Raw genomic sequence first — 12,846 nt, forward strand, 5'->3', positions numbered from 1 at the left:
GACATACACAAACATAAACACATACATAATCAAGCAATCCATCATAATCCTAATAAATATAAAGATAAAAATCTATTTCATTGGTCATAGAATATTTTTTTTATTCAAAGACAAGAAAAACCATGTTCATTCTATTTAGTCTAAAGAATGTAGGTGGATTCTGAGTCTTTTCTTAAAACATGCCTTTCCACCGATAGAACGAATGTTACTTGGGAGGTTATTCCATGACCTCACAGCCGTGTAATTGACAGTGTTTTTTCAGGCTATTTGTTCTGGGTACACTGCAGTTTGTTTGTAGACAAAGTGCATATCTTGCGTACTACACAGGCGTCTGTGTGGCATAAATCTGCTGTGACTTAGAGCGCTATCATGGAATGGAACTCATTGCCAAGCTACTTAGCTGACATAGAATCCAAGGCCACCTTCAAGAGGAAGTTAAAGTGCCATCTACTAACGAGCAGGCACTGAGCCCTTATGGCATATAGCGGTGAAAACCAATTGACTGTTAGTTGTATTTATGTTGATGGCAGTGAGTGCTGCTCAGGAAGCACTATTTATTTGATTTTAATTATTAATTTAGACCGACAGTAGGGCAGCATGTGGTAGTCTACACCCTCCCCAGACCGACAGTAGGGCAGCATGTGGTAGTCTACACCCTCCCCAGACCGACAGTAGGGCAGCATGTGATAGTCTACACCCTCCCCAGACCGACAGTAGGGCAGAATGTGGTAGTCTACCCCCTCCCCAGACCGACAGTAGGGCAGCATGTTGTAGTCTACACCCTCCCCAGACCGACAGTAGGGCAGCATGTGGTAGTCTACACCCTCCCCAGACCGACAGTAGGGCAGCATGTGGTAGTCTACACCCTCCCCAGACTGACAGCAGGGCAGCATGTGGTAGTCTACACCCTCCCCAGACCGACAGTAGGGCAGCATGTGGTAGTCTACACCCTCCCCAGACCGACAGCAGGGCAGCATGTGGTAGTCTACACCCTCCCCAGACCGACAGTAGGGCAGCATGTGGTAGTCTACACCCTCCCCAGACCGACAGCAGGGCAGCATGTGGTAGTCTACACCCTCCCCAGACCGACAGTAGGGCAGCATGTGGTAGTCTACACCCTCCCCAGACTGACAGCAGGGCAGCATGTGGTAGTCTACACCAGCGTTTCCGTTAGCCGGTAATTACCGGTTTTTGACCGGCAAAATCTGTTGAAGTCCGACTTATTTAATATCTCCGGTCTTAATGTCCGGTGAAAATAATTCCCTGAGTCTAAGCACAATTTGATTATTTGAATTGTATTAAAATAGGCTAAAATTAAATAGCCTATGCGATGAACGAAACGATAATTACATTTGTTTCCTCGTTGCTTCTAATAATGACAACGACGTTGTCGGCGAGAGCTTAGTGCTGGGTGTGCGAGTGCATGTGAAGCTGCAGAGCCAGAGAGGCAACGGCACAATGCAGTATTCCATCAGTACTCCAATTCGGCCATTTTCAGCCAATGTTGGGTGGGGGGCGCTGTTGTGCGGTTCCCAGAAAAGAGCCAATAACAGCTAAATCAGCTTCTCTGCAGCGCCATACTCTTTGCAAATAAGTCGTTGCGAGGTGGAGAGAGTCGTCACGCAAACCACGATAATGTTGCCGTCTCTCTGCTTTCTCAGTTCTTCGCTTGATATAATTAATACAAATGTCCAATATAACGGAATTCGTTAGCTCATAAAAATGTGATTATAACAGACTGCTGTTTAGTGTCGGACCGACTGCCCACATACGCGGTCTATTTTAGTTCAAGTCAGCAGCAGCACGGAGTATCGAGGGACTTATTTTATTTGGAATATATTAATTAATGACTGTATACGCAAAAGTAGCCTAGTTTTAAGTAATAATATTATAAATCTACATGCCTTGAGGATGACATTCTTTATTCTAAACTATGACCGGAATTAATCTCATTTGTCCGGTAGATTGAAATCTTGCAGGTCACGGAGACCGACAACAATTTTTTCTAACGGAAACCCTGGTCTACACCCTCCCCAGACCGACAGTAGGGCAGCATGTGGTAGTCTACACCCTCCCCAGACCGACAGCAGGGCAGAATGTGGTAGTCTACACCCTCCCCAGACCGACAGCAGGGCAGAATGTGGTAGTCTACACCCTCCCCAGACCGACAGTAGGGCAGAATGTGGTAGTCTAGGCAGAATGTGGTAGTCTACACCCTCCCCAGACCGACAGTAGGGCAGAATGTGGTAGTCTACACCCTCCCCAGACCGACAGTAGGGCAGAATGTGGTAGTCTACACCCTCCCCAGACCGACAGTAGGGCAATGCGCCCAAACGACCAAGAAGGGAATTGGCATAACGACTAAATTGGGGACGGGAGGAAATGATAGAAAGACAAAAAAAAGCGTGCATGAAGACAGAACCAGCTGGATCGCGGGGGCCGCGCTGTCCGTCCGGGGGGAGACGTGTGGTAATTGCTCCCTATTGATCTGTTGAGACGGCCGTTTTGCCGTCCGCTGCTTGCCTTGCTGCAAATATCGGCCGCGCCAGCGGCTTGGGTTTCCCCCCAGACTCAGAAGGAGGTGTTCAGCTTGCGGTGAAGCGCTGCAACTCGATCCATCCCGCTAGAAATGAGGCATTCCTGCATTGATGGAGACTATATGGACCCTGAAAACAAAGCCTGTGCTCCTTGGGGGGCGACAGTGGCTCGGGGAGGTAGAGCAGTCGTCTGGCCATCCAGGAGGTTGGAGGATTCCCGCTCCTCCCGGGCGGCAGCGCGTCGATGTGTCCTTGAGCGAGACACTTAACCCCTAACTGCTTCCGATGAGCAGGTTGGCACCTTAGCGTTTTTCACACACCCAAGGCACTTTACAATAAAAGAGGGAGGGGAGAGGATAACGGTGACCTGAACTAAGAAACAAAATACAAAACAGAACAGAACAAAACAGAAAAGAACAAAAACAGAACAAAACAAAATAGAACAAAACAGAATTAATGGGATAGGCTACTCAGCGTCTTTTTTTTTTTAACTGGAACCAATAACGACCAAATCAAATGCCTTGTATGTGTAAACTACTTGGCAATAACGTAAGAAGAAGAAGAAGAAGAAGAAGAAGAAGAAGAAGAAGAAGAAGAAGAAGAAGAAGAAGAAGAAGAAGAAGAAGAAGAAGAAGAAGAAGAAGAAGAAGAAGAAGAAGAAGAAGAAGAAGAAGAAGAAGAAGAAGAAGAAGAAGAAGAAGAAGAAGAAGAAGAAGAAGAAGAAGAAGAAGCTTCTATCCCCAGGCCATCAGGATGCTCAATGACAATGACACTATGGAACAACCCATCATCTACACTCACTGCACACACATCCAATGTACACACTCGCTTTAAACAAACACTCACCTTACCACTCACTTTACTCACTTTAGACACTTTAACACACTTTATATGTATATATTATTAAAGAGATTTACACTACATTCATACCTCATTTGCACCCTACCCTAAGTTTTGTACCTCATCTCATTTCTGCATTGTACCTCACTGTTACTATTTTTACTCAGTATTGTATATTGTATATATGTATATTGACTGAACATTCCTTTACTTAATTTTTACTTACTTCTTAATAACTTACTTTCTTTTTACTGTATGTAGCACACTCTCAGGGGCTCATACAGAAACAAGCATTTCATCATAAAGTATTCTGTATTTTATTATGACAAATAATAAACTAACTTGAACTTGAAACAATAAAGACCTTTCTGATTCTGATTCTGAAGAACAAAACATCGCGGGCCGTGTGAACACGGTCACTTCCGCTAGCTAGCTCACCCATGATGCTGGCCTTGCCCAGGCTGGTGATGGACTCTCCGTAGTGTCGGCGTGCCTGCGGCGGGGAGGTGCAGGGGCTGGGGATGCTCTCGGAGTCCGACACGGAGGCACTCTCCTTCAGGGGGTGGAGCAGCGTGGGCCGCATCTGGTCGTACGCTGTCGGACTGGTGGTGTTGTACCTGTGCGGCACACCGGGACCATTATAGCTGCTTCCCACTCATTTGTCAGTAATGATGATGTTCTTTTTTTTAATACTATATATAGTGTTTTTTTTTACCAGTGTATTTGGACAGGTGAAATGTTACTGTAGTGCTTTAGGATGAGGGGCTCCAATCTGTACGCCTGGAAATGAGAATATAATAGAGAATACATTTAACTATACATGACATCAAACAGGAGGAAAGACTGTCAGGTTTTAAACTGTGTGGTGATCAAACAGGAAGAAAGACTGTCAGGTTTTAAACTGTGTGGGTATCAAACAGGAAGAAAGACTGTCAGGTTTTAAACTGTGTGGTGATCAAACAGGAAAGACTGTCAGGTTTTAAACTGTGTGGGTATCAAACAGGAAGAAAGACTGTCAGGTTTTAAACTGTGTGGGTATCAAACAGGAAGAAAGACTGTCAGGTTTTAAACTGTGTGGGTATCAAACAGGAAGAAAGACTGTCAGGTTTTAAACTGTGTGGGTATCAAACAGGAAGAAAGACTGTCAGGTTTTAAACTGTGTGGTGATCAAACAGGAAGAAAGACTGTCAGGTTTTAAACTGTGTGGGTATCAAACAGGAAGAAAGACTGTCAGGTTTTAAACTGTGTGGTGATCAAACAGGAAAGACTGTCAGGTTTTAAACTGTGTGGGTATCAAACAGGAAGAAAGACTGTCAGGTTTTAAACTGTGTGGGTATCAAACAGGAAGAAAGACTGTCAGGTTTTAAACTGTGTGGGTATCAAACAGGAAAGACTGTCAGGTTTTAAACTGGGTGGGTATCAAACAGGAAGAAAGACTGTCAGGTTTTAAACTGTGTGGGTATCAAACAGGAAAGACTGTCAGGTTTTAAACTGGGTGGGTATCAAACAGGAAGAAAGACTGTCAGGTTTTAAACTGTGTGGGTATCAAACAGGAAGAAAGACTGTCAGGTTTTAAACTGTGTGGGTATCAAACAGGAAGAAAGACTGTCAGGTTTTAAACTGTGTGGGTATCAAACAGGAAAGACTGTCAGGTTTTAAACTGTGTGGTGATCAAACCGGAAAGACTGTCAGGTTTTAAACAGTTTAAACAGTAATTCTGCATTATTTTACTCTGTCTATTCTATTTTACTAACTATTTTATTGCACTGCACTATTGCACTATTTTGCTCTTTTATTACTGTCTTTTAAAATGGCCTATATTATGTGTGATGATTAAACCGTAAACAAAGAAGCATATTGGGATATTAGATCCTAATATGAAGAACTGTGATTTAGTGTCTTACCTTGACTTTGTCTATTTTGAATAGAATAGAATAGAATAGAATAGAATTGATGTTTGTTTTATACTAATTCTATGTCTGCACTTCATGCATTGCTCTTGATCTGACAATTTTGTGCTAATTTTATGCCTATTATGCTGCTGTGAAGCACTTTGAGCTGAAATGCTTGTATGAAAGGTGCAATAGCCTACAAATAAAGTTTATTATTATTATTATTATTATTATTATTATTATTATTATTATTATTATTATTATTATTATTATTATAACATGTGAATCAGTGTCAAAACACAAAGTGTATTAGGACAGGTGGCATGTTACTGCGGCGCTTTAGGACGAGGGGTTTCCAATCTGTACGTCTGGAAATAAAGTATATAGAAAATACATGTCACTATAAATGAGGCCCGTTTCTGTAAAAGGTAAACACAGTGTACTGTACTGCTGCAGCGACATGTAACTATAAATGAGGCCCGTTTCTGTAAAAGGTAAACACAGTGTGCTGTACTGCTGCGGCGACATGTAACTATAAATGAGGCCCGTTTCTGTAAAAGGTAAACACAGTGTGCTGTACTGCGGCAGCGGCATGTGTCGTCTCACCACGGGGTCCGTGGGGTGGAAAATGTTGAACAGACGCTGGCAGACGGATCGGGGGATGATCTGGTCCTGGACGCCGTTGTTCCCGGGCCGGATGCCTCTGAGCGCCAGGAACACGGCGAGCGGGGAGCCCATGCAGAAGAAGTTCTCCACCTGGGAGCGGCAGGAGCGGTTGATTGATTGAAAACTTTATTAACAGATTGCAGAATGGGTACAATACAGTACAGCTCAACACAATTGTTAAGGGGATGCAGACCAGAGAAAGACTTTCGTCTTGTTTACATCAGGGTCCCCCATTTTCAATTCATCAGGACATATATGACATACATGACATACAGATAGACAGTACTGCTACATCTATACATTTATGACATACCAGATTTGCAAATACAGTACTGTCGGTGACGTGAGGGATGAGATAAGATAAGATAAGTAGTGCTGTCAGGCGATTAAAAAAAATTATCTAATTAATTACAGGATTTGTAATTAATTAATCTAATTAATCGCATTTTAATCGCATAACCATTTTAGGCCTGATATTCTATATTCTATAATCATATTTCAAATTGCATGTGTCCGGATGGCAGAATTCAGTACTGTATCTCTACAAAACCTTCTGTTTAATCATCTTCCATTTATTCATTTGCTTAGATTTTTCAGGTCTGGTCAATTTGAGCATGGTGTTATTCACAGTCAAAGATCAAAATAATTGAATTGATATTCTCATTTGGTTCATTACTATTTACTCAAGCCTAGTAACAGACACAGTATTTCTGACACTGGGAAGTGTTGCGGTAGTCTATAAGTTCGATTTAAGATTTTTTTTAAAGACCTTTTTAATACCACTTAGAGCTAAGTTTAATACCAATTTCACAACCATTACTAGCTCAAAGAGAAAACACACTGTAATCGTGGCCCTTGTGCGCCATTTATAAATTCTTGCACGTTCCATACAAGCTCTCGCCATACGCACCAAGCTCCCGGTAGCCCCACAAAAGACGACTTGAATACAAAAACATTTCATATATTTAATATTATTTCATCTCCCGACAGCCGGACTGCCCCCCCGCCCCCCCCCCCCCCCCCCCCAACAAATCTAATACCTGTGCAAATGAAATGTAAGGCCTTTAATACCTTTTAGGGTATTATATATATTTAATACCCAGCAGATGCCCTGATACATGCAGTGTGTGTGTGTGTGTGTGTGTGTGTGTGTGTGTGTGTGTGTGTGTGTGTGTGTGCGTGTGCGTGTGCGTGTGTGTGTGTGTGTGTGTGTGTGAGCGTGTGCGTGTGTGTGAGCGTGTGTGTGTGTGTGTGTGTGTGTGCGTGTGCGTGTGTGTGTGTGTGTGTGAGCGTGTGTGTGTGTGTGTGTGTGTGTGTGTGTGTGTGTGTGTGTGTGTGTGTGTGTGTGTGTGTGTGTGTGCGTGTGCGTGTGCGTGTGTGTGTGTGTGTGTGAGCGTGTGCGTGTGTGTGAGCGTGTGTGTGTGTGTGTGTGTGTGTGCGTGTGCGTGTGCGTGTGTGTGTGTGTGTGTGTGTGCGTGTGCGTGTGTGTGTGTGTGTGTGTGAGCGTGTGTGTGTGTGTGTGTGTGTGTGTGTGTGTGTGTGTGTGTGTGTGTGTGTGTGTGTGTTACCTTGAATTTCAAGGCTGGTACTGCGACAGACGAGGGAGTCTGCAAACCCTGGAGTTGATCCTCCAGATCCCTCAAGCTGGAAGGGATGGCATGGATATTAGATTAGATTCACACGTATTGTCATCATGCGTGTGTGTGAATGAATGAATGAATGAAAACTTTATTTAACAGATTGCAGAATGGGTACAATACAGTACGGCTCAATACATACAATTGTTAAGGGGATGCAGACCTGAGAAAGACGTTTGTCTTGTTTCCATCAGGGTCCCCCATTTTGTGTGTGTGTGTGTGTGTGTGTGTATGTGTGTCTGTGTGTGTGTGTGTGTGTGTGTGTGTGTGTGTGTGTGTGGATATGGTGCGTTTGTCTATGCCTGGGTCTTCTAATATGTCATGATGTGCTCTGTCCTTGTGTCCGTGACTGTATTGTGCCCCGTTTAAACTGTCGTATGTTGAATCTACTATAATGTGCTTTTGTTTGTGTTTTTATTCTAATGTTATTTATCTTGCTTTTATTCTGTTTGTATTGCGATGCTAACCCTTTTTTACACAGGATTTTAGCCTGTACCTTCTGGCAGGGGGACTGCCAATGGAAATTAGCCTTTTTGGCTCAAATTGGGTGCATTTACGTTTTTTTTTTTTTTTTTTTTGGTCTTTTTCCCCCTCCATTTTCCTCCGATTTTCTCCCATCCCAATGTTAGTCGTATGCCAATTCCCAGTCCCTTCCTGGTCGCTGCGCTTTACCCCCCACAGTCAGATCATCTGGGAGAGTGGAGGCTACCACGTGCTTCCTCCGACACACGTCCAGCCAATCACCGCTTCTTTTCACCTGGCAGCGCGGATTCTCATTGAGAGGGCGTAGCGTGTGGGAGGATCACACTATCCCTCTCAAGTCCAATCCGCGCTTAGCAGGCGCCCCGACCGAACTGTAGGAGTCGCTGTTTACAACAACCCAGACCCACCCCGCCAGCTTCTCCCACCCTCTGATACAGCCAATTGTATCAGTGCAGACGGCCAGCCAAGCTGGTGACAACCCCGGAGCTGTGAGCTGGATTCGAACAGGCGAACCAAGCTCACAGCTCCGGGGCTGGTGACGAACGCAATCTCCACTCGACCACCTAACCGCCCTGCATTTACGTTTTTTTTAAATGTTTTATTAATGTATGCTGTCCCCCTTGAACAAATAAAGTAAACCTAACCTAACCTATGTGGCACAAGTGCAGTACAACGAAAATAAATTGCCATCTAACCAGAGTGCAAATAGTAAAGTAAAGTGGAATAGCAGTCATTCATTCATTCATTCAATCTTCCTTTGATCTGGAAGGATCACTGAGAGCAAGCTCTCATTTACAATGACGTCGAAAAAATTTACATAAAAAAGAAAATATAGAAAGTCTATCAATTAAACATTTTAAATGATTAAAAACAACTGCAGACTGTGGTGATGTGGTTTGCTATTAAATATTTAAACCCACCAATAGATACTAATGAATTGGGTTTTAAAGTGCATTGCTAAACATTCCATGTTTCTGGGGCACAGAAGATAAAAGCAGGCTTGCCTAATTCAGTGCAAACTCTATAGTGTAAAAGCCAATCACAAAAAAAAAGCCAAGAGGGAGTTCCACAAATCATGTGCAACCCAGATTCGGCACAAACAAGGGACTAAACACATTTCGCAATTATGCCACAACAATGTGGAACTCCCTACCCACAGCTGTAAAAAGATGTGAATCCCTACCCACATTCAAAACCGCTCTTAAAGAGCACCTACGGGAGGCTGCAGAGATGTAGGGTGGGAGATCACCAATAGTGGCCTTGTACAGAAACGGATGCCAATGCAAGTCACGTCTCTCTGCCAGAGAGGATATATATATATAGGATACAATGATGTACTGATGGTGATGTAACTGCCACCAGTGATAAACAGAATTATATACAGAGTCAAGAGGCTTTAGAGTGGAAGCAGCAGCATGTCTATAAACTATGTCTCCATAATCCAAAACAGACAGAAACACGGCTTCAACGACCTTCCTTCTGCTAAACCTAGGAACACTGGTTTTCTTTCTGTACAAAAAGCAAACCTTCTTACGCAGTTTACTTTGCAAGATTATCTACATGGCATTTAAATGTATACATAGCCATATACGATGTACAAGTGATTAAACTGTATGTAGAGTAGAGTATATATATAAATGAGTACTACTGAGTAATAATGCTAATCAGATGTATGTAGAGTGTTATAGAATAGTATTAAAAACACTATGGTAGTAAGTCATATTGGCCAGTGGTATAACTAGTAAGAGTTTTTTCTTGTCTAACTCCAGGGTAGATGGCAAATAAGCTAATTTCCCAAAATGTTGGAGTTTTCCACGAGACGATTTAGAAATGAGCAATGGGGAAATACATTGCGTTGGACAGAGGGTGGAACACGGAAAAACGGCAATGACGTCACCGCTACACCTCCCTATAGACTTCCTGCCGTTGCCCTTGACCAAGATACCGGCGTTACAACTGCAGTGGGTGCGCGGGCGCCGCACTGTACCGCTGCCCCACTGCTCCTAGACAGCGAGGAGGATGGGTCAAACGAGGGGATTAACTTGTTCACTGCCACACTACAGACAGGTTAACCCTTTCACTGCGACAATACAGAAGGTTAACCCTTTCACTGTCACGCTTTAAAAGGGTTAACCCTTTCACAACCACACTACAGAAGGTTCACCTTTTCACTACCACACTACAGACAGGTTAACCCTTTCACTGCGACAATACAGAAGGTTCACCCTTTCACTGCCACACGACAAAAGGGTTAACCCTTTCACAACCACACTACAGAAGGTTAACCTTTCACTACCACACTACAAGCGGTTAACCCTTTCACTGCGACAATACAGGATGTTAACCCTTTCACTGCCGCGCGACAAAGGGTTAACCCTTTCACAGCCACACTACAGAAGGTTAACCCTTTCACTACCACACTACAGACGGTTAACCCTGTCACTGCCACAATACAGAAGGTTAACCCTTTCACTACCACACTACAGATGGGTTAACCCTTTCACTGCGACAAAATAGAATGTGTCGTGGAATATATTATCATGTCATTATGAGTCTCTGTTATTTTATCATGTCATACAGCTAGAGTTTCAGTCCAACCAGATTTACTGGTTAATGTGTGTATGTCTCTTTAAGATACTCTATCATTCTCTCAGTCGTAACGAAGTTGCTGTTCCTACCAGCCATAGAGCTATAACCCAAGGTCATGGGAACTGTAAGATGGAGCTGTTTTTCCTTCCAGGCTTAGCCATAACATAGTCGTATTATTAATTTCTCTAACCAGCCATTTTGTTTTCTTCTACGTAATTTCATGTATTCAATTGTATGTCTGACCAGGCCTCTAGGCCAGTCCCCTGTCAGACGCTAGTGGGTTAACATGTCTGCCTCTGGGGGGGTGACTGGTCTGGCAGCGTGGCCACGCTGTCATGAACTTTCTTTATTAAATAAACCTTCTTATGATTATTAATAATGACTCAGAATGATTAATGTAAGCGGCTCATCGTTTGTCCTTTAATAATTTCCATTACAGATGGCGACGAGATGTTTTTTTTTTAACCGATGGGTGTCGAGGTCGGCCGCCAAACGGACTCTGCAGAAAGGGTGAATCCTGGAATTCCGGGGGAGCGCTGTCTCGAGGCTCCTCCGTGCGAGACACCGAGGGGAGAGAACCAGCTGCGCCGTCCGCTTGGCTGTCACCTCCGGCATGAACCTTGGGGACGCGTGATAAGGAACACTCGGTGAGCTGTCGACATTCTGATTTCTGTTTAAAACATTTTTTGTTTTTAAATTTATAATTAGAGGTCTAAACTAGAACATGGTGCCGGTCAGAGCTATTTTTTAAATGTATATTACTATGTGCTCTGCAGTGGTTATTTTTTTCATTGTATTGGTGTATTACTGTGCTTGGTAGACTGGCGATGGTTTTTTTTCTATAGTTTCTCAATCTTGGTACGTCCCGAATGTATTAGGCAGGGATTAGGCTCGTGCCTTATAGACGGGGTGCGGGTGCCTACCACGAGTATAATAAAATATGTTGACGACGAGAAGAATTATGGGATATTTTTTTTAATTAGGTTAATATATATTTTAGAGCGATGGGGGTCGAGTTGGCCGCGAGCCGAGGCGCTATGCGGGCAGGTTGAAGTCTTGGGCTTCAGGGAAAGCGCTTTCTTCTCCTCAATACTCCCCCGCACACATGGGAAGGGAGTGAGGAACCGCTTGCTAGCGTCCGTTTGGCTGCCAACTACAGCTAGAATCCATGGGAGCGTGGGGGAGATATTCGGTGAGCTGGGCATTCTGTTTAGAAGCGGTTATTTATAAAGTAGCCATTCTGTTTAAAAGCGGTTATTTATAAAGAGGCCATTCTGTTTAAAAGCGGTTATGTATAAAGTAGCCATTCTGTTTAAAAGCGGTTATTTATAAAGTGGCCATCCTGTTTAAAAGCGGTTATGTATAAAGTAGCCATTCTGTTTAGAAGCGGTTATTTATAAAGTGGCCATTCTGTTTAAAAGCGGTTATGTATAAAGTAGCCATTCTGTTTAAAAGCGGTTTTTGTTTCTATCTATAAAGTACTTATGCGAGTGGGGTATTGAATATAGGATAATGTGTGTAACCCCCCTGTGTTTCCTTGAGTACTGGGATTTAAGGGGTATGTTCTGGCTGTACGCTGTTTACAGAGCTTTTTGTCTCCGAGTGCTCAGGAGGAACCAATTTTTGGGGGCTACATAATTTGTACATAGTATTGTTTTTTTGAGTACCTTTTTTATGGTTTTCCTCTGGACACTTTAAATTAAGAGGTATGTTCCGATAATTAGGCGTGAATTACATTTGTATCCGATATTGTAGGCGTGTGCAGAATGTACTGTGGAGTATAGTGGAAAGGGTTTTAGGCACTGATTCTGGGTTTTTTGGTTGTTTTCCTAACAAGGAGGCGGGAAGTTGGACCGTGCGTGGGATGCCAAAAGATAGGGGGACAGGGGCTTATGTCGTGTGATTAGTTTTCCACTGTCTTATCTGGTCATACTGCAGTTTTTCTGAAAAGAAATAAGATAGGGGCATTGTATCCGATAATTAGGCGTGATACGCTACTCCACAGAGCTTTTTTCTCGAAAGTGTTCAGAGGAAACGATTTGTCTGCCACATATTGTGGGTTTTTATTTTCTGTTTGTTTAGAGGGGCCAGAAAGGGGGGCCTGTGGGGTCATGACGGGAGAAGCTAAGAATCTGTTTTTCTGTCTTTTCTCCCACGGTGTGCCCGGGGCTGGATTTTGGGCTCGGTGTCTTTCCGTGTGCG

General features: G+C 43.4%; 1 protein-coding gene across 1 annotated transcript in view; it reads right to left on the reverse strand.

The window, feature by feature from the left end:
* The window catches only part of LOC311228405 (phospholipase DDHD1-like), a gene marked incomplete at both ends in the record, with an annotated part of 31,535 nt that overhangs the window by 2,149 nt on the left and 16,540 nt on the right, over positions 1-12,846 (reverse strand). The window contains 4 exons of the mRNA XM_084314313.1: positions 3,816-3,994; positions 4,093-4,157; positions 5,876-6,025; positions 7,504-7,579. Of these exons, the coding sequence (XP_084170439.1) occupies positions 3,816-3,994; positions 4,093-4,157; positions 5,876-6,025; positions 7,504-7,579 (470 nt within the window). The remainder of the gene's footprint in view (positions 1-3,815; positions 3,995-4,092; positions 4,158-5,875; positions 6,026-7,503; positions 7,580-12,846) is intronic.

Source organism: Notolepis coatsorum (genome assembly GCF_963971535.1).
Source record: "Notolepis coatsorum genome assembly, chromosome: 5".
NCBI classification, from domain to species: Eukaryota; Metazoa; Chordata; class Actinopteri; order Aulopiformes; family Paralepididae; genus Notolepis; species Notolepis coatsorum.